The sequence below is a fragment of the Theropithecus gelada genome, chromosome 5 (assembly GCF_003255815.1).
Source record: "Theropithecus gelada isolate Dixy chromosome 5, Tgel_1.0, whole genome shotgun sequence".
NCBI classification, from domain to species: domain Eukaryota; kingdom Metazoa; phylum Chordata; class Mammalia; order Primates; family Cercopithecidae; genus Theropithecus; species Theropithecus gelada.
In genome coordinates, this window is record NC_037672.1 from 47,564,951 (window position 1) to 47,586,411 (window position 21,461).

The window sequence follows — 21,461 nt, forward strand, 5'->3', positions numbered from 1 at the left end:
AGATGATTCTGCCAAATGTATACATAAATAGATGATGCTCAAAACATCTTAAATGGTGGGTATCTTTGGTAGAATTTGGGGTAAACTTTACTTTTTCATTTCCACAAATACTGTTTCAATTTTAGGTAAAACAAATCGTTTTCAAAAAATGATAAATCTCTTTTCAGAAGGAAGAAAGTAAAAAAGCTAACTGCTACTTTCTAAATAATTACATGAAAAAAACTCATCAATATGGCCCTAATCATGATCTCTTCTTTAAAACCTCGAGTGACTATTCAAAGTACTTTTTTCTTTCAAAAACAGTCAGCATCTGAAGTATCCCTCTCTTGCCACAGTGTGTCACTCTTACTGCACAGATATTTTTGAATTTCCATGGGAAGGGAGAAACTGTTTAAAAGTAGATTTAATTTTCAAATTATTAAATCCCCACTTACCAAAAGACAGCCCTGAGGACAGAGTCCTAAGCTTATTCATTATTACAAATACCTGGCAGCAACCTACAAAGTACTCAAAATGCACTTGTAGTTTTAATACAATTATCAAACTTATACAAATTAAAACAAAGCCTGAATATATAGTAATCTTACAAATAAATTCACTGGTGCCACCTTATCCAGAAAGAAGAAATACCTATTACCATGCATTAAGTGGCCAATTTAGGCCAAGTATTTTACAGAAATCACCAGTTAAAACAAAGCAAAGGGTCGGGTGTGGTGGCTCACGCCTGTAATCCCAGCACTTGGAGAGGCCACAACAGGTGGATCATCTGAGGTCAGCAGTTCCAGCCCAGCCCGGCCAACATGGTGAAACTCCATCTCTACTACAAATACAAAAATCAGCCAGGTGTGGTGGCGGGCACCTGTAATCCCAGCTACTAGGGAGGCTGAGGCAGCAGAAACGCTTAAACCTGGGAGGTGGAAGTTGCAGTGAGCTGAGATCATGCCATTGCACTCCAGCCTGAGCGACAAGAGCGAAACTCTGTCTCAAAACAAAACAAAACAAAAACCAAAAAAGAAACTCCACAGTCTAGTAGATGAGAGTAATACAATGAGGAGGATAGTGTCTGACATGAACTAAACCTGAGCTGCTTGGTTATTAGCCAAGGAAGACTGGATCTACACTGATCTAAATGTTAACAAATTAGATGCATATATAAAAGTTTTCAGGTTGAGTTACTGATGCATGTTGCATTGGTCAGCATAAAAACATTACTAATCTGATTAACATATAAAGATGCAACACAGTTAGATTTTTCACAGACATAATAATATTCCCTACCCTACTGTGTGCAAGGCTAGACAAAAATCCAGTAAATGGATGGTGAACTGATGCCATCAATTGTGTGAGATTTGGCAATAAAAAATCCAATTTTAACACAATAACAGTACAAGTTTTTAAACTAATGACATTTTTGGCTTGCTATATTTCTGAAGCCTACTTGATTTAATGATGAGATTTTCTCACAATGGGCACCTACATTACTGTTGTCATGCAGAAAAATTGTAAGTAAAATGGAAAAAATCATGAAGAAAAATTTAAAAACAATATTTAAATTTTGATTCATAGAAAAAAATGATTATAAAGCTGCAAGCATAAATATCTTCTTAGGTAATATACTTTTTTAAAAAAATCAAACTTTCCTCATGTAAAATGAGGGTGACTAGAATATCTGGAGTGTTTTAGTTTCAAAAAGCATTAATTATCTGACAAATAAGTCATAATAGTATAGAAAGGTAGTAACCTCTAGATGTAAAATTACTGTAATTAGATTATCAAGTAGGTGATATTAATAAGTATATTATACTTACATTTTATATATCATATCTATTACACTTATATTACATTTATATGTCTACTACCTTGAAAACAACTCAATGATCTACAACGTTGTTTTAAAAGGCACAATATAATTTTCACATTCAAATTACTTTTATAAGACAATGAAATACTAATTACATTTAATCATTTAATAATCACCAATGGTAAAGAAACCTCACTTTTAACAAAAATTACTATTGTATATATATACTTTATTCATGGGCTCAAGTATGCATTTTTTAATGAAATATTTATGAATTTCACAGTCTGTAAATAGAAATTCTCCAATTCTTAAGACTAAATAAGATTAAACAATGATTTCAAGAAAAGAGAAGACTAGTTGTTAGCAGGTTGTTCTTAATATATTTAATACCTTGTAATTTTCACTAAAATATGACTGAGCAATATGATTAAAACCTCAACGAATTCTCATAGAAATTTCTAAATATGGCAGCTACCAACACAAAACAATTTTTTTGGCTTTTGTTTCCTTTTGAAGTTGTTTAGAGGTACATTATCAAACCTCACTGATTAACAGGGAAGAAGCAAATTATATAGCTTTTAACTAAAATATTCATAATATTGACTTTTGTTTTGATAATTTTATTAAGATATTAAATCTGCTCTAGGGTAGGGTTTGGGCTAAAAAAGTACCCTATAAATAAGTCATATTTAAAATTCTAAAGATTTTTAAAGTAGAAGCTCAAAGTTCTAAGCAAATTAAAATTTAAAGCATATACATATTTACTTGCTAATTTACACTATTAATTTGAAAAAGCTCATTCACCTACTTTGCTAAGGATGGCAAACCACTGTACTCACTGAATTCAAGTAGAAAGTTTACTTTTCAGATACGTTTAGACTGTTACATAAAATATTTCACATTTGGACGGATGGTTAGAACAAACAATATAGTCCTTATGTTCAACTTTTAGAAAGGGGCAAGATGCTAGGAGGTTTAAGCAAGTAATGCATAATCTCCAAATTCATGTCAAGACTAATTTAAACTCTGCTGATTAATTAGTAGGGGAAATAAGATTTCTACATGTTAAGTTGCGAATATTTTTTAAAAACATCTGGCACATATACCTCTGGTAAAATTGTATAATTTACTTTTACTATAAGATATGCGGGCAAGTAGTTACAGCAACTAAACAAACTAGTGCAGATAATTGCATATCTTATTAAATAAATTAGAATCCCAACAAGCCTGAGCAACCCAATTCTGCAACAACATAGGAGACCATTAAAGATTAAAAGAAAGAAGAAAAGGAAGAAAAGAAGAACAAGAAAGCCCTTCAGCAAATACTTTAACAAATAAATCACTCAGGCAAAGTCAAACAAGTTTTGAAAGGGCCTGCTTTGACAGATGTTCTCTGGAAAAGCAAAGGCTTCAGGCAAAACGAATGGTTTTATTATTATTTTTTAAAGCTACGGAATATTATTAATGTTGTTTCTGTATTTCTCAAATATTTTAATTTTAAAAAATGCATTTACAACCATTGTTCAGGGACTCTCCCCTACTGCCACTTCGAGACACTTATCAAGGGATTTAATGCTCATTTAGATGTGTTACAAGTATAAAATTAATCACAAAAGCAACTTTGCTCCCTAATTTAGGGAATAAAACTTCCTAAAAAATCTTATAAAGCATCAAGAGTTGCTGCATCTTTTAAAGCTGTAAAAAATCATCCATATTGCTTTTACAACAGGCCTATATATAATTCCTGCCATAAAAGCCCACACAAGAGTTGAAGCAAAATTTAAGAGTTCTTATATTTATCTGTATGAATAAGATTTGATGACTATTGGTATTCATAAAACTCAAAATGCAGGTATTCTGGATAAAACCTGTTTACAGAAAGTCAAATTCCAGAAAATGATCATGCAAAGTGTACTTACCAGTGCTTATGCCTTCCCTTCACCTAACGCTTGAATTCTAGGCTTCCAGAAATTTTTCTATCTTTCCAATTAAAAACGCTGCAGCCTGCTACACTCCATAAAATGGCCGCGTTGTTTAACCAAGAAAAACATGTTAGAGATTGAACTGTCACTTTTAGAAGAAAAAAAGAAAATAAACAATTGCTTCTTTTGTGGTGAAGCATAAAACACTTAGGCTGGCATTTTGAATCATGGAGCTCCCCTGGCCGTTGCTATTGCTCTTCAAGTAGTTGTAGTAAAATTTCTGCCACATTCTTGCTTTCTGCATGGTATCTCAGCAGTAACAGATCAGAACAGGCTAGCAAACAACTCCTTCCTAAATGTAAGCTCTAATTTCTTCTTCTGCAGTGAAATGAACCAAGTTTCTATGCAAAAGAATGAGTGACAGTATTCCCAGCCAATCAGCTTGGGTTTTTTCAGGAAAATCACCCCTTAATTCATTCAAAATTAGGTCATATGACACTATTTGAAATACTATTGGCTTACCATGAAAGTAATGTTTGACTTTACACAGGATAAGGCCACCCATCTATGCTTCCCTGGGCTGAAGACAACTTGACTATAACCGGTACTGTGAATTAAATACACACACACATACAGGGGAAAAAAAGAATAAAGCCTTACCAGAGTCTCCCAACTATTAAAGGGCCGGAGCTCTGTTATCTTCTGAGCCTTCTTCTGAGAACACTGAGGAATCAAAGTAAGTTCACCAATTGAAGCATCTTGAAGGAAGTGAAGAATTTTACCTTTATAGCCATCCTCCATCACTTCTTCACCACTACTATAGTCCTCATCTAATGAACTACCGACATCAGAACCTGAATCATATTCAGAGTCTTCAACAACTCTCTTTGGATTAAATACATTTTTTTTACGTTTCTTGTTAAAGCCATTTTGTGCTTTCATTGAAAATTTCTGTTTTAGTTTTGTTTTAGTTGCATTTTTAGGGTAATTTTGACTTCTTGAAGAAACTTCTTTTCCATTTGGAACCTCACTTTGTGATGCATACTGCATATCTGCACACAAAAGACAAAACAGTAACTAAATTAGAAATACATAAATATAAAGAAAGATTTCAAATAAAAACTTAAAACATTTACCTATTCCTTTTGAATACAGAAGAATTCAACCACAATTTATTGTTAAATTTGATACACTTTAAAAATACTTAAGTAGAATTTGAAGTTAAACAATTAGTTTCAAAAGCAGGTGATAACTTGTTTTTTAAGTGAATTAAATATAAATTTCTCTTTTCTGACAAAGGTCCTGAGAACATAAATGGCAGCTGCATATATGCATCATGTCTCAGATATTCTTAGCAGCCCCACTCAACTATGCCAACACTGAATATAGCAGAACAATGCTTACACTACTATAAAGCTTACTAATAAAAAGTGTGTATGTTTCAACTATCCATAATTTTCCAATACTATCTTCAATATTCTAAGTTTCATCATTACTTAAAAAATTATTCAAATAGTCTGGGCATGGTGGCTCACGCCTGTAATCCCAGCACTTCGGGAGGCTGAGGCGGGCAGATCACAAGGTCAGGAGTTCGAGACCAGCCTGACCAACATGGTGAAACCCCGTCTCTACTAAAAATATAAAAATTAGCCAGGCATGGTGTTGCTTGCCTGTAATCCCAGCTACTCAGGAGGCTGAGGCCAGAGAATCACATGCATCCGGGAGGTGGAGGTTGCAGTGAGCCGAGATTGTGTCATTACACTCCAGCCTGGGTGACAGAGTGAGACTCCGTCTCAAAAAAAAAAAAAAAAAAATGCAAATATGGTATTACCAAAAAGTCCCACTACTTTATCACTATCAGTTTACAGAATTCTAAGATGCCTGTGAATGAAGGTACACCATTATTTTATGTACCAGTGAGAAAACATGTACCAATCTATAATACAATACTTTATTCAGAAATGTTTACTTACTCAGCTATTAGACTTACAGATTATCATACCTTTTTTTGTGTGCATTTATTAAAAAATAAGCAAAATAAATTGGCTAAAGTATTCCTCAAATCTTTTCACATTCATAACATGGCTCTTTTGACTCATTTTTCAAACTTAGATTTGGTGGTTTTCTTTTTGCCACAGAAAATCATTTTCTGTGCCATCAAGAGCATTGGCAGTACAGCCTTTCTTTTAAAACAATTTATTAAAAAAAAAAGGCCGGGCGCGGTGGCTCAAGCCTGTAATCCCAGCACTTTGGGAGGCCGAGACGGGTGGATCACGAGGTCAGGAGATCGAGACCATCCTGGCTAACACGGTGAAACCCCGTCTCTACTAAAAAATACAGAAAACTAGCCGGGCGAGGTGGCGGCCGCCTGTAGTCCCAGCTACTCGGGAGGCTGAGGCAGGAGAATGGCGTGAACCCGGGAGGCGGAGCTTGCCGTGAGCTGAGATCCGGCCACTGCACTCCAGCCTGGGCGGCAGAGCGAGACTCCGTATCAAAAAAAAAAAAAAAATCCGAAACATCTAAAGCTACCATGCTGGGCTTTTAAAACTGGCTTTGCAATTATGAAGAGCTAGTCTACTTGATTCTTCCTTAGGTATGTTACTAAACATGTATGACTCAACTCTTCCTTACCACCTCTCCTCTATCATTTGGTTCCTAGAATTAAGAGTGCTCCAAAATGCGTTCATGCCTATGATATCCTTAAGTTTCTGATGCTAGTGCTTTTGATATCTGTGCAAGTATAGGCTAAGACATCTATATTACAGTAATGACATGATACCACCAATCACAAGATCCATCCTGACAGTTGTTAAAAAGTTTCTTTTACACTAAATAAAACATGGCAGTTTAAAAGTAGTCTTAACTATCAAGAAAGACTGAACAAATAGAAAGATATTTATTGTTTTGTTTTACACTACGATAAAGAACAGGCAGGTCAAAACATTTAAAAACTGGTTGTTAAAGAATGTTTTTACATCATTACTTTCAACATCTTTTGCAATCCCACCCTCTGATTAACAGCTAATAGGTTTTCTTATATACCATTTTCTTATACACCAAAATATAGACTATAAAGAGAAGTATGTATTTTCTATGACACAGAATAATTACCTTGGTCTTCTGCAAACACTTTTAGAGATTCTAAAGCTTCTGTGTACATCCATTCATGTTCCTTGAGTACTTCTCTTAGTTCCTAGAAATAAGTCATTTATCTTTTTGTTAAAAATCTCAAATTAGCAACTTGCAGAAAATGTCTACGCTCTTTTAAAAATAAGTTAATCACTTGAAAACAGAGAATTCATATCTGATTATTTTGCACTTGTTTCTACGTTCCTTTACAAATGCTTTCTGTGTAATTTCAACTCCACAAATACACAATAGTCTTCAAAGGAAACAAAACTTGACATTTTTATTGCATTTCTAACTCTCACTATGAAGTACTGTGTACACTAGAGGATCAAGAAGTGTTTGCTCAATTAAAATGAAATTTCAATATGCAGCTAGGCTTTTACAAACTGCCAACTTCAAAACATGTAGTTTCAACATAGGTAATGAACCAATATGGCAACAAGATTTTGCATTCAGCTCATCAGAATTTAGTAGATGTACTATCTGAGCATATATACTCAAATAAGTCAATGCAAGTGTTAATGTACTCTAAATGCTAAATAAATATGTGCTTCTATGTATGATCATGGGATTAAACAGAGGGCCTTTTAGCAACAGCATGTGTGGCATGAGTCTTTAACGACTCTGAAAATATTCTTACTATCTGGGAAGTAGAAGAAAGCTTATGAAATATTAAGACACTGAAATGGAATACTTTTTAAATTCTTATAAGAAATTTCAAGAATGAGAACATGAAAAAAACTAAGCAGTTACTTGATGGGGCAGGGTTACAGATGACTTTCTAGATGACTTACATGTTATACATGAGTTCACAATTTTTATTACGGTTATTTTTTAATGACTTAGGGATACAGTATAGATACTATAGTAAACAAGGTAAACAACATAAACAGCATGAAAATACTTTATAACATTGATAAAAGAAGAACATTTAATTAGAAGAATGCAAAACTCACCCTAAGCTTTTATGTGGTTGAACTCTAACACTATTTTATAATAAAAACACTTGGTGTACACTGATTAAATTTTCATACACGACTACTCACCTGTTTATCAAAATTGGGAAATTCCTTTTGCAATTTCAATACAATACTTTCCTGCTTTTCCCAATTACTGCTAGATTCTGCAGACTCATTTGATTCCTCTCCCTAATGGGGAGAAAAAAAAGAAAAAAATTTAAGAGAAATCAATAACAATGGTCTTAAGGCAATTATAATTGTATTTTGACTTGATCTGAAAATTATCACAATCAATCAGAAGAATCCAAAATGTTTGTTTCTGTGAACATTAACAAATTTATGTCTTTAAGGATAAAAAATACTGCTAACTTAAGATCACTAAAAGACTCTGCGACTCTGCATATCCAGTAACTCAAACTTTATTCTCAGTGCTTAAAATGAGATAAATCTGCTAAAAGCTAGAATGATCCTCAAATTAACTCAATATAATTCAAGTATACTGATGTCTTCTCCAAGACAATGGTAAATTTTAAAAGGATACAAAAATATCTCATCTATGTTCACTATTATATACCCACCTATAAATTTCAAATTCTGAGAAGAGTTTACTTTTAGTTCACTCTAGATTCACAGAATGGCTTAAATATTAACTACTCAGTCACAACATAAAACTGAAACAATGATAAAAGGAATTTAAGTGGAACTAAATAATGTATAAACCAAACAGATTAATATGAGAATTGTGGCTATAGTCTCACTTTTCCTTCTTCTCTGTCACTTAACTTCACTTGAAGAAAATGGTTAAAGTCCACATTTAAGCAAAAAGAAAAGACTCCTTGTGTTCATGCATACGAAAAATTCTAGTCAATCAAAAAGCATTTGTCTACTCTGCTTAGAACTGTACCACATGCTATACACACAAGATGGAGAAAAATATAGTCTTCTTCTTCAACCTCCTTTATTATCCAACAACTGAATTGCTATTTTTCTCTTTCAATACCTTAGATAGAAATAACTAAATTCTGATACCTCCTCTGCACAATGGAGTAAAATAAAATTTCATAAAACAGAGACCAGTAAAATGCTATGGATATTTGGACTAAAGAAGAAAACTGCATGTGTTTCATAATAGTAATTGGTCCACTTGAGCTCCAGTGCAGAGAATGTAGATAGGTTACAAGGATGAAGAATTAAACCAGAGCTAACATGGAATAAAGCCTAAGGTTAATCTTTTTTTCAGAAGCAACAGGATTTTGAGCAGAGAATAAGACATATTGGTGAAACACATCTGGAGAAAACATTTCAAAATCCTCAGAAATTCATACTGCCACCTTTATAGCCCAGGCACACTGAAATTCCAAGAACAGTATTTTAAAGCTCACAGATGAATAACAACCAGCTGAGGAGGGAACAGATGCAAGTATCTAACTCTAGACCACTGCTTTTTCACTACGTAAGTGTTTCCTAAACTTCAGTTGTTCATTTGTTAATATATCAAATGTGCATCAATGGACAAACAAATAAATTGTGGTAAACACATAAAATGGAATATTACTAAGTCATAAAAAAAGAATGAAGTACTGATACATACTACAACACGAATGAACATTGTAGTATATTTGAAAGCATTATGCTACGTAAGAGGCTAATAAAAAAAGAACAAAATCATGTCCTTCACAGCAACATGGATGTAGCTGGAAACCATTATCCTAAGCCAGCTAATGTGAAATCAGAAAATCAAATACCACATTTCTCACTTATAAATGGGAGCTAAACATTGGGTACACATGTTCATAAAAATGAAAACAACAGACACTGGGGAACACAAGAACGCGGAGGGAGGATGTGGGGGAAGGGTTAAGGAAAACTACCTACTGAGTACTATGCTTACTATCTGGGTGACAGATTCATTCACACTTCAAACTTCAGCATCACGCAATATACCTCCGTAACAAACTTGCATATATACCCCAATTTCATACATAAAAGTATGAAAACATAAAACATAAAAACAAAACACATTTTTCTGAAATTAAAAAATAAGAGGCTAGACATAAAAGGTTACATATTATATAATTCCACCTATGTGAAATGTTCTGAATAGGTAAATCCAGAGACTGAAGACAGATTGGTGATTGCCAGGGGTTAGGGGGAGGAGGGAATGGGGAGAAACTGTTTAATGGGTATAGCATACTATTATGTGGTGATGACAGCGTTTGGAACTAGACAGGAATGATGGTATACAACATTGTAAGTGTACTAAATAGCATTAAATAGTTCACTCTAAAATGGTTAATTTAATGCTACATGAATCTCACCTCGATAAAATTATTTGGAAAAGAGTAAACAGCTCTTGGGAATCAAATATATGATAGCACAATTTTTAGTAGATGGTGTGCCTACCATGTGCTGTTTGCTCTTGGATCCCATACTTCTGCCAGCTCTAATTCCTGGTGACTGAATATACTCATGTGGTACAGGAGGTTACACAGACGCTTTACAAAAGCTAGTTGATAAAGTTTGGGCCCCTATCTGTCTCAGCGGGCCCAAGGGATATGATTCAACTCAGTGCTTATTTTTCCATCTTCAGAATCATAGTTGGAACAGACATATTTGGCACTGGCAGAAATCCCCTATTATATTAGTTCCCTGACCCATGAGGTATGGGCCACTATTACAGGAAACACCAAATCCAAGTTCCTAGAATTGTCCCTCTCAATCAAAACAACAATAATAAACAAGTACTACAGCCCGAAAGGAACTGCAGATATTGACATTACCATCTCATCCCAATGTAAGATGCCTCCTTGACCTATACAAAAAGTAGATGAGTCTTGGGAGAATTATTTAAGAGTATCATAAACAATCAAACTCCACCTGCAGCTGCTTTACAGGATGTGGTATTTTTGCTGGAGCAAATCAATATGGCTATGCAGTTATCAATCAAGCACTTGCTTTTTCCCCTTTCCCAATTAGATCAAACGGAAGCAATTTGTTTTTATCTTGGCAGGTTGAATGATACACCTTCAGTCTTCAGAGTTACAGTACTTTCCTGGCTCTCTCAAATAATACAGTACTCACGGACTTCGATGGTTTTGCAGAGTCCAGAGAGTGTCACTTGATCCACTATACTGAAGACATCATGTTGACTGGACTTGATAAACAGGTAGTGGGTATTTTCAATGGTACTGGTCAGATACGTACATGCCATGTTATCAGGGTGAAGGAATGATCATCCTCACTCTGAGGCCCATCACTTTTATGGGAGTGTAGTCTGGAGCACGTTGCAAACTCCACTCTTAAGAAAAGAAAGGCTGCACCTATCTGCCTCTTTAGACTGTTTGGACATTGGGAGCTCCCTGCACACTGGAGGCAAGATATACTTCATTCGGGTGTGTACTGCTTGATTGATTTTATAAAATACCTCTTAAGATTGTCAGTTATGGCTGGGCATGGTGGCTCACGCCTGTAATCCCAGCACTTTGGGAGGCCGAGGCGGGTGGATCACGAAGTCAGGAGTTTGAGACCAGTCTGGCCAACATAGTGAAACACTGTTTCTACTAAAAATACAAAAAATTAGCCAGGCATGGTGGCAGGCACCTGTAATCCCAGCTACTCGGGAGGCTGAGGTGGGAGAATTGCTTGAACCCAGGAGGCAGAGGTTGCAGTGAGCCAAGATTACGCCATTGCACTCCAGCCTGGGCAACAGTGGGAGATTCTATCTCAAAAAAAAAAAAAAGATTGTCAGTTATGAATGGGGCCTGGGTTAAGAGAGGGCTCTGTACCAGGTCCAGAGTGCAATACAAGGTACTCTGCCATTTGGGTTTCATGACACCAGCAGATGCAATGATTATCCAAGAATCTGTCGCAGGTAAGGATATCATATGAAGTCTCTGGCAAGCCCCAGTGGGAAAATCGTTGCAGAGTTTTAAAGAAAGATCATCATGTCCTCTTCTATTGACCACAGTCACTTTTGCTGTGACACATGCATTTCCAAAAATTACTACACTATGTAAAATTGTTAAAGTAAAAATTATAGCTGTTAGGAGAAAAATTGTTAGAGATACAATGTTAAAAACTTCATCAGTGACACATAAAAAGAGAAGGAAATCTAATAAAAATGATACCACAATTTTATACACACTAAATAGTTAACACATAAATACTACAATAAATATGAGCTGAAGTTTGCTTGTGGACATTGGGAGGGTTACAGCTTATGAGTTATTGTGAAGTGGTAGAAGATGGGTTATCTGAAAATGAATGAAAATGTGTAACACCAGATACAGAAAGTTGTAGCTCACTGTCCTTGTGTTATGTCCGCTGTACTAATTCAAAATATAAAGAATAAATAAAATTTCTGTGGTGTTGCCGGCCTCCTCCTTTTACACTAAAGCTGCCTGTATGGTTCCAAATTCGTCCGGATGCCATACAAGACTATTCTAATATCTTCAGCAGTAAAGCCACTATCTTCAAGGCAGTCCGACTTTTTTCACAGCATTTAAAACAACTGATCACTTGTATTATGTCACGGCGTACAGACTTCTGACTTTCATCATCACTGTCATCATCATCTTCTGCATGCATACAGCCATCAGCGGCAAGTTGCTGAAAGTTTTCTGCGGTTAGATCATCAGGATAGGACCCCAGAAACTTCTCAACATCCTCATTTTTGACTGCTCCAAGTCCAAACTGCTTTCTTAGATCAATATAGCTTGTTTTAAACTTTTAAAATTTCTCTGAAGGATCAAATTCTTCAAAATAAAGAATCAAGTCAAAGGCAATTTTCTGCCACACATAACACAAAACACTCTTGGTATATTACTCCAGGCTTCAACAATGACATTGCAATGTTAAACCTCTTCCAACATTCTATAACCACTTCTGCATCCCTGCCTTAGATAACATCAATTAATATCTTAAATGTTCACTTTAAAATAGTAAGCTATAAACACTGCTATCACACCTTTAAAAAGGGGCTATTATCAGAGAGGCAGTTTTTGGAGGCAAAAGGAAGAATGTGACATAGGTTGAAATCTGCTTTTGGACAGAGAGAGCTTGATACACTCTAAGAATTTTTAAAGTGTTTTTTTTTTGTTTTTTTGTTTTTTTTAAAGTTTTGGGGCATTCATCCTCTTTAACAGAGAACTAAGTAAAAATATAAATGCAAATGTGGGCAGTCATCCATACATTTTGCTATACCTGACACGAACCTCAAAGGCTGACTTTAACAATTTCTTTTAAAAGGCTCACAGTTTGGTAAGTGATATTATTGGCTTCAGCTTCAGCTTCAAATCTCCATTTGGCACTGGTGCCGAATATCAGTTATGTCACCTTTAGGAGCCTTAAATCTCAGAGCATGTTTTCTGTCTTTCATATTTGGGTTATTCGAGGCATGCGTTCTTAACAGGTATTTGTTTAATCAAAACCAAGAATTTAACACCATGCACAGCTGCCTTCTTCAATTTACTTCTGTATCATTGCTGAAAAACTCTTTTGCAGCTTTCATATCTACACTAATGGTTATGTCCAACAGCCAAAGGCTTAGGAAACTATAGCATTGTTTGAAATCATTAAAGCAACCACTACTAGCACTAAAAGGAGCCACTTATGCAGGGTACAGCGACTTCTATTTTAGGTCTATGTATATAATTACAAAGATCTATACGGGAAAGGTTGTCCCTTAGTTTATCACCCTTTGGTCTTGAATCCAAGTATTTGACAATCTTTCCTTTTCTTCTGTTTCTTTAGGCCTTGCTCTTACTGACTTTCCAGCACTTGAACCTGGTCCAGCCATACATACACTTTAATTTTTGTGGCATTATCTTTGATGGTCCATAATGTGGATTCCTTTATATCTCTTGCTTGGGATCTATCATATGTTCTTATTTCTTTCCAAATGTTCTCTTGTTTCGAGCTTCTCCTTAATACTCAAAACATTCCCTCTGCATGCACTGTGTGGCATTTTTGAAGCAGAATGCTGAGATAGGACTGGGATGTTGAATGAGTGCTTTTTTCAAATAGAAAAGATCACAAATGTCAAAGAACAGCACATCACCACCTAACAGGATAATATACATGGTAAAAAGAGGCAGCCAGTGGATACTGGAAACGTGTGTGTTTTATGCTTTCCTATGTAGCTTGGTTCAGCTGGAAGCAATTTTCTATGATCACCTACTATTTCTCATGGGCAAAACTGCACATAAATACACGCAAATTTTGGATTATACTCAAATCGTTCTCTAATGTATTAACACTGGAATAAATTCACATTTTAAAAACAAAAATGACTGATGTATTCTTGTGAAATAGCTATTGACTTGATAATAAATCCTGACAAAAGCAGAACAGTTGACCACAGAACATCAAATGACCATGAGACTTGAGTTGTTATGTGATCTGGGTATCTGATTTACCTAGCCTAAACCTTAGCATTGGCAGCAGCAACCCATCAAGTAGAATGGTATACTTGAGATTGGACTTGAGTAGGTTCAAGAGACATAAATAAATTGCATGTGCAGGTGTCTCAGACTCTCACGGTACCTGCTTCTGCATCACTGCTGCCCCTTCTTCAACCAATACCTGAGGCATTATGAAAAATTCTTTATGACCTGATAGGTTGGGCACAGTGGCTCCCGCCTAGAATCCCAGTACTTTGGGAGGCCAAGGCATGTGGATCACTTGAGGTCAGGAGTTTGAGATCAGCCTGGCTAATATGGTGAAACCCTGTCTCTACTAAAAACACAAAAATTAACTACGCGTGGTAGACGCCTGTAATCCCAGCTACGTGGGAGGCTGAGGCAGGAGAACCACTTGAACCCAGGAGGCAGAGGTTTCAGTGAGCCAAGATCATGCCTGGGTGACAGGGTGGGACTATGTCTCGGAAAAAAAAGAGAAAATTCTTTATGACCTGATAAAGAGGGGAGAAATCTTTAAACTTCATGTGTTTGTTATGAGACAGGTCTCACCGTGTCACCCAGGCTGGAGTGCAGTGGCATAATTACGGCTCACTGAAGCCTCAACCTTCTGGGCTCAAGTAATCCTTCCTCCTCAGCCTCCGAGTAGCTGAGATTACAGCTGCCTGTAAGCATGCCCAGCTAATTAAAATTTTTTCTTTTTTTTCTTTTCTTTTTTTTTTTTTGCAGAGACGGGAGTCCCACTATATTGCTCAGGCTGGTCTTGAACTCTTGGGCTCAAACAATCCTTCTGCCTTGGCCTCCCAAGGTGCTGGGATTATAGGCATAAGCCACTGCACCCAGCCTGAATTGGCTTGACTTTACAAAAGATTTGCATAATTTTAGAACCAGCCAAATGAACAACTGCTATAATATAAACCCAACTCAGAGAGTAGCCCTGTGTACAACTTTGGGCAGTACATCTTGTTGCCCATTTTGTGTACCAAGAGACAGCCAGGGGTAGAGATCAGCAATATATCATGGACAGAGGCTAACGAGAAGAACAAGACTGAAAAACTGGTAACCAGGAAGTCTGGGGAACAGGCACATTGTTGAACATCTCAGAATATAAGTTATTCTGAGAATACAGCCAGGTATGGTGGATCACGCCTGTAATCTCCGTGCTTTGGGAGGCCTAGGTGGGTGGATCACTTGAAGTCAGGAGTTTAAGACCAGCCTGGCTGACATGGTGTAAACCCATCTCTACAAAAAAATTAAAAAAAAAAAAAAAAAAAAAATAGCTGGGCATGGTGCTGCACGCCTGTAATCCCAGCTACTCGGGAGGCTGAGGCACGAGAATTGCTTGAACCCAGGAGGTAGAGGTTGCAGTGAGCCAAGATCACACCACTATACTCCAGCCTGGGCCAGAGTGAGACTCTGTCTCAAAAACAAAACAAAAAAAGAAGGTATCCTGAGAATAGAATACAAGGATAATGGTGTTCATGTGAATGTTCAGCCAAGGATGCACATGTGGCAGAGAAAATTTTTAAAGATCAGGTATACAAGATCACCCATTTTGTGAACACCAGTTAAGTCCACAGCCACTTGAATGCCTGCTCAATAGGCCCATTTACAAATGGCCATGGCAACCGGGTTTGAGTCTGTGCATGCAAGTCAACAAGGTAAGACTTTCTACACCAAGATTAATGTGGCTACTGCTACGGTCAGTGCTCAACCTGCAAGGAACAGAGGCCAACAATGAGTCCCCATTATAGCACCATTCCTTGGGAGATTCAGTGAACTGTCTGGTGGCAGGATGATTAGACCTTCATAATTCATCATGAAAGACACAGTAACAGATAACCTACTCTAAGTATGAATTTGCCTTCCCTATCTACCTGCTTCTGGAAACACCACTATTATGGGTTAATTGTGTCCCCTCCAAATTCATATATTGAAGTCCTGCTGCCCAGTACCTCAGAATGTGACCTTATTGGAGACAGGGTCATTAGTGAGATATTCAAGTTAAAATGAGGTCATTAGAGCGGAACCTAATCTGACTGTTGTCCTTATAAAAAGGGGAAATTTGGAGATTAACACACACACAGTTCAGAGAACCCAATGTAATGAAGAGGGCAGGGATAAGCAATTAATACTGGATAAATTTAAAAGAAAGCAAAAACAGTCACAAATTATATAGAAGCATAAATTATCTGGCTTAGTTGTGAAAGAAAAGAATGATTCATTTAGACAAATTTTCAGGTCTGATAGCCACAGACACAAAATAGTCTGTGCTTAAACAGGCTTCATACTGGATAAATTAAAAAGCAAAAACAGTCACAAATTAAATGTAGACATAAATTCCCTTAGTTGTGAAAGAAAGGAATTCATTTAGGTGGATTTTCAGGTCTAATAATATCCACAAACTCAACATATTCTAAAGTTAAGCAGCCAATTTTGATACTGTAATTCAAATGTAAACTTACATGATCCAGTCTTGTCTTTTTTATAGATTGATCATCATTAAATTCATCTTCCTCATATGGCTCTGAAGAAGAAGATAATTTTCTTTTCCTGGGCCCACCACCTTTTAAAGCAGAGCAGCACACTCAAACTTTGCACAGAAACAGCAAAAAAATCAATTTAATGTAAAACAAAGGCAAAAATGTATTATAATGAATTACTAGACAGTTCTCTTGATATCAGGCCCAGTGTATGTTGTTCCACATATGACTGAATTGAAAAAAAAAAAGTCAATATTCTTTGCAGTCTTTCAGAAGTAGAAATCACTGTAATACTATATTCATAAACCATCACAGTATTTAATCTAAAAATACACATTTCTAAATTAGTGAGTAATTCTACAGAGCAACATTAGGAGGGAGGGTTTCTTCCCAGTGGCTGAGTGTTGAGCAGTGAAATAAAGCTGACCCCCACCAACTGTAAGTTATCTGAATACCATCACAGAAACCAGTAATTTCTGTGTCTACTATGTACCTGGCTTTGCGCAAGGTCTTTTATAAACTATTGTTTCATTTACTTTTCACAAACAAACCTACAAAGTGGGTAACATTTTTATTTCACAAATGAGGATAAAGATACAGAAAGCTTAAGCAACAAATGCTTTTAATGTAAAAACAAGAGAATATAACATAGGGTACAGCAGTAACAGGAAATTTGCATATTGTCATGACTGGAAGACAACAAACTTGAGCTACATATGCTACTTATGTATGCTCGTATACATTTTGTATACTTTTACCTATTTCTTAAATACTTTTGCTTTCAGAGAACAAATTTGTCAGACATATTGCTGTGCTACTATGAAAGCACCTGCTAAAGACTACAAAGGTTTAAGATTTCAGTATTAATTATATCAGAGCCCTAACTATGAAGTTGAAATACATACATGTCAGCTTAAAAATTTCATTAACATGGCTATTACAAAATAAAATGGAATGTTATTAACATTTTAAAGCACAGTATTCTTGTCAGTACAAATACTAACCACAATATTCTAAATGTAATATTTTAAGTCTGAAAAAAAAGCTTCAAATCAGATAATTTTACCACATCACCTAGACATGCTGAATTCTTTCCTAAAAAGAACAGAACAGAAGCCAGGTGCAGAGCTCATGCTTGTAATCCCAGCACTTTGGGAGGCTGAGGTGGGCAGATCGCTGGGGCTCAGAAGTTCAAGATCAGCCTTGGCAATATGGTGAAACCCCACCTCTACTAAAACAACAAAAATTAGCTGGGCGTGGTGGTGCATGCCTGTAGTCCCAGCTACTTGGAAGGCTGAGGTGTGAGGATCACTTCAGCCTGGGAGGCAGAAGTTGTAGGGAGCTGAGACTGCACCACTGCACTCCAGTCTGGGTGACAGAGTGAGGTCCTGTCTCAAAATAAAAAATAAAAACAGAACACAACACAACAGCTAGAGAGACTCCTGACAACATCAATAAATTCGTACTCTTACTTTGTGAAGTAGAGTAAAAACTCTGGATACACATTTTTTTGTTTCTGTAATTTCATATTCAAAAACAAAACTTCAAAAGAAACAGCACAAAAACATCCCTAGTGTTTAATATGCAGGCTGACAGCTGTCTGTAAGACTGCAATTTGTGGTTAAAAAAAAAAAAAAAAAAGTGAACTGTCACAATTTGCAGATCTGTTAAAGATCACTTACAGGTATTTGAAAAGGTCTTTTGTTGAAAACTGTTCTAAAATGGCAAGTATAGTTTCCTGTCTTAAAGACATAGTATATTGAAGATTAACCTTATCTTCAGGTTAGACAAAGCTGCCATTCTATATACTACCTCAAAGTACACTACACTAAAAATGAAGATGTCTGATGAGATTGTTCTGTCTGTTCCATCATGCAGCATGGAAGTTTAATTAAAAAACAAGAAAATCCTAAATTTTTGTTTCCTTGTAATTTGCCACTTAACTTTTTTTTTTAAATGAAATAATCTGAAGTACAATGGAAGAATAAGAAATAACTCAGCTGAAGCTAAATAAATTTAATGAGGATTGTAAACTCTATGAGGGCAGAGGTTGTATCCACTTCGATTCCTCATGTAGCCTCAGTACCTAAGCCACAGCCTGTGCTACCTAGTAAAGAAGCATAATAAATATTTGTGAAACTAATGAACAAGTTGAATAAGATGAATTGCTCAAGAGAAAAAAGATTAGATGCTACTGTGGAATACAGTAATTCCACAACCTGTTTTTAATGAAATGTTTATGGACTAATGAGATAATGTGAGAGCAAGAACGTATTGGGAAGCTGCAAAACTTCCCAAGCATTTTGCAGCTCAACAAATGTTCACTGAGCCTATAATTTTTCAGGTGGTTTTTTTTTTTTTTTTGAGACAAGGTCTTGCTCTGTCACCCAGGCTGGAGTGCAGTGGCATAATCCTAGCTCAGACGCTTTTAAAATAAGTGCTAGGGACGCAGTAATGTAACATTCTCCTGTAACTTTTCTTTAATCATCAGATGACCCTTAAACAAATAGCTGCTAACACTTGGTATGTACTCACTATGTACCAGGCACCCTAAGAAGTATACATTGTTAGTTCTTCACAACAACCTCTGAGTTTGGCATTATATACTATTTTACTGCTAAGGAAACAAAGACAGAAGAGTCAGCAACACTGCTGATGGTCACACAGCTATTAATAATAAATAGAAGACAAAAAAGCATCTTGATACTTTGCGTAGGTAGCACCCACAAAATACTGTCTCCTTGCTCAAACTGGAGGAAATTAAAGATTTAAAATATTTCATATGTATAAAATAAAATCTTATGTAGACGTCTACTCAAATACAATCCACTTAGTGGAAGAAAAATTAGGTAGATAATTATTGAAGAATGGATGGGTCCATGGGAACACATACTGTTTTCTATTTTTGTACATATTTTAAACTTAAAAAAAATTAAAAGTAGAAAGAATCCACTTAGAAAAAATGAGCATTCACAAACATACTGTCGATAAAAGCATAAACTGGCATAACCTTTAACAAAAGGACATGGAAATACATATTAAAATTTTAAATGTGTATACACTTTGCTTTAGCATCCTAATTTGAAATTTAGCCTACATAAATAACATAAATCTTTGTTCTATTTATGTATAAGGACGTTTACTTTAGTACTACAATAATGAAAACGTTAAGTGCTAATTAATAGGGAAACAGTTAATAAACTAATCCTGTGGGCAGTCACAGAGGAATGTGAAGCTATCCATGACAAATTATTAAATGATTTTTTAAAAGATGCAAACCAATATATTTACATTTTGTAACCTGATGTATGTATGTTGTATGCCAGTGTACAGAAGCAGGAAAAAAGTTGAGAATGACATAAAAGGTGGTTATAATTTAAGGGTGGTTAATGAAGTGCGGGTTTGCTTTAACTATTTACTTTAAATACTTTTTTAGTAGGGTCAGGTGATTTTTACTTTTTTTTTTTGGTAGGTGCAAGTTAAAAAAAAATTATTAAAAAATTGGACACGCTTCTATATTGCAAGCTCGTTCAAATACATGTATTTTTGTATCCCAAGCCCTGAAACATGAAAAAATATTTACTAAATGAAGAAATGCTGATTACCAGCTACAACTTTCCCTAAGACATTATGTTCCTACTAAGATTTGTAAACCTATAATAAAACCACAATGCAACTAGAAATTATACTTTAAAAAGAAAGAAAATATATCCTGCCAAAACTTCACTGTTATGACATTTGGTAGAAAAGCAGTAAAATTATCAATGAGAAACTTCTTTCCTTTCTAGGGAAAAAATTTGAAACTATTAATCCCTCACAGGTTCCTATAAGAATTCATAAAAGTGTCTGATAAACTGTGGAGCAATATTAATGAGAAGGTACTATTATTATGATGTAACAATAAATCGACAAGGCTTAAAATTAAGTCAGGCATACCTGCATCACCAAACATCAGCAAGGCAGCAGCAATTGCCCCATCCATAGTGCTTGTTGATTCAATCAACTAACAGAACGAGAAAAGATTAATGTTTTAAATCAGCACTTTAAGAATTGTTACTGAAATATTCAAAAACAAATATATTAAATATAAACATGTTAGGAAAGTATGTGTGTCACAGTTTAAGTTCATTAAGTCCTATGACAAATTTTCAGAAAATCTGTTTTATGTAAAAGGTCTGAACTTTAAGCGTATTTTACAATGTATCAGGTTGACTCATCCTTACTATAAAGGAAAAATTAAAATATAATCACATATATACAGTACATTCCAGGTTTTTTCTATTTTAATTACAAAGTTTTACACAAAATTTCCTACTTAACATGTAGGCACTCTGTGTGTGTGTGTGCATGCTCACATTTGTGTACGTGTGTGTGTCAGATGGAGATAGAAAGGGGAAAGAGGAGACTGACAGACATCTATTTATATTTTTTTAAATTTTTTAATTTCTAGGGGAAAAAGGACAATTCTACTCTTTAAAAAAAAATCTAATACTGCTCAAGATAAATGGGATAAGGGCTCTTAAATTTTACTCTATTTCCAAATTGTTTGAATTTTTGAAGAACATACGCATATATTACTTGCACGACATCATTCTAATACACTGTTCAGTAATTTTAGATTTCAGAAAAAACTAAAATCCCCTATTTTTCTCCTGTTATAGCTTCCCATATTTCAAATGAGTTACTTGTTTTAAAAAGATCTTACTTTTAAACAAGGTATTTTGTATTAAATCAAGTAGCCTCAAATCAAA

The 21,461-nt window shown here is 35.4% G+C and overlaps 1 protein-coding gene across 2 annotated transcripts in view; it reads right to left on the reverse strand.

The window, feature by feature from the left end:
* SMARCAD1 (SWI/SNF-related, matrix-associated actin-dependent regulator of chromatin, subfamily a, containing DEAD/H box 1) overlaps positions 1–21,461 on the reverse strand; it is an 86,333-nt gene that overhangs the window by 35,317 nt on the left and 29,555 nt on the right. Inside the window, exons 5-9 of one of the 2 annotated variants that reach the window (XM_025386282.1) lie at positions 20,647–20,713; positions 16,693–16,793; positions 7,899–8,000; positions 6,835–6,916; positions 4,384–4,775 (exon numbers count right to left, since the gene is read on the reverse strand). In XM_025386282.1, the coding sequence (XP_025242067.1) occupies positions 4,384–4,775; positions 6,835–6,916; positions 7,899–8,000; positions 16,693–16,793; positions 20,647–20,713 (744 nt within the window). Of the gene's footprint in view, positions 1–3,720; positions 4,099–4,383; positions 4,776–6,834; positions 6,917–7,898; positions 8,001–16,692; positions 16,794–20,646; positions 20,714–21,461 lie in introns of those variants that run through there. The other variant, XM_025386283.1, reaches the window with a different exon arrangement.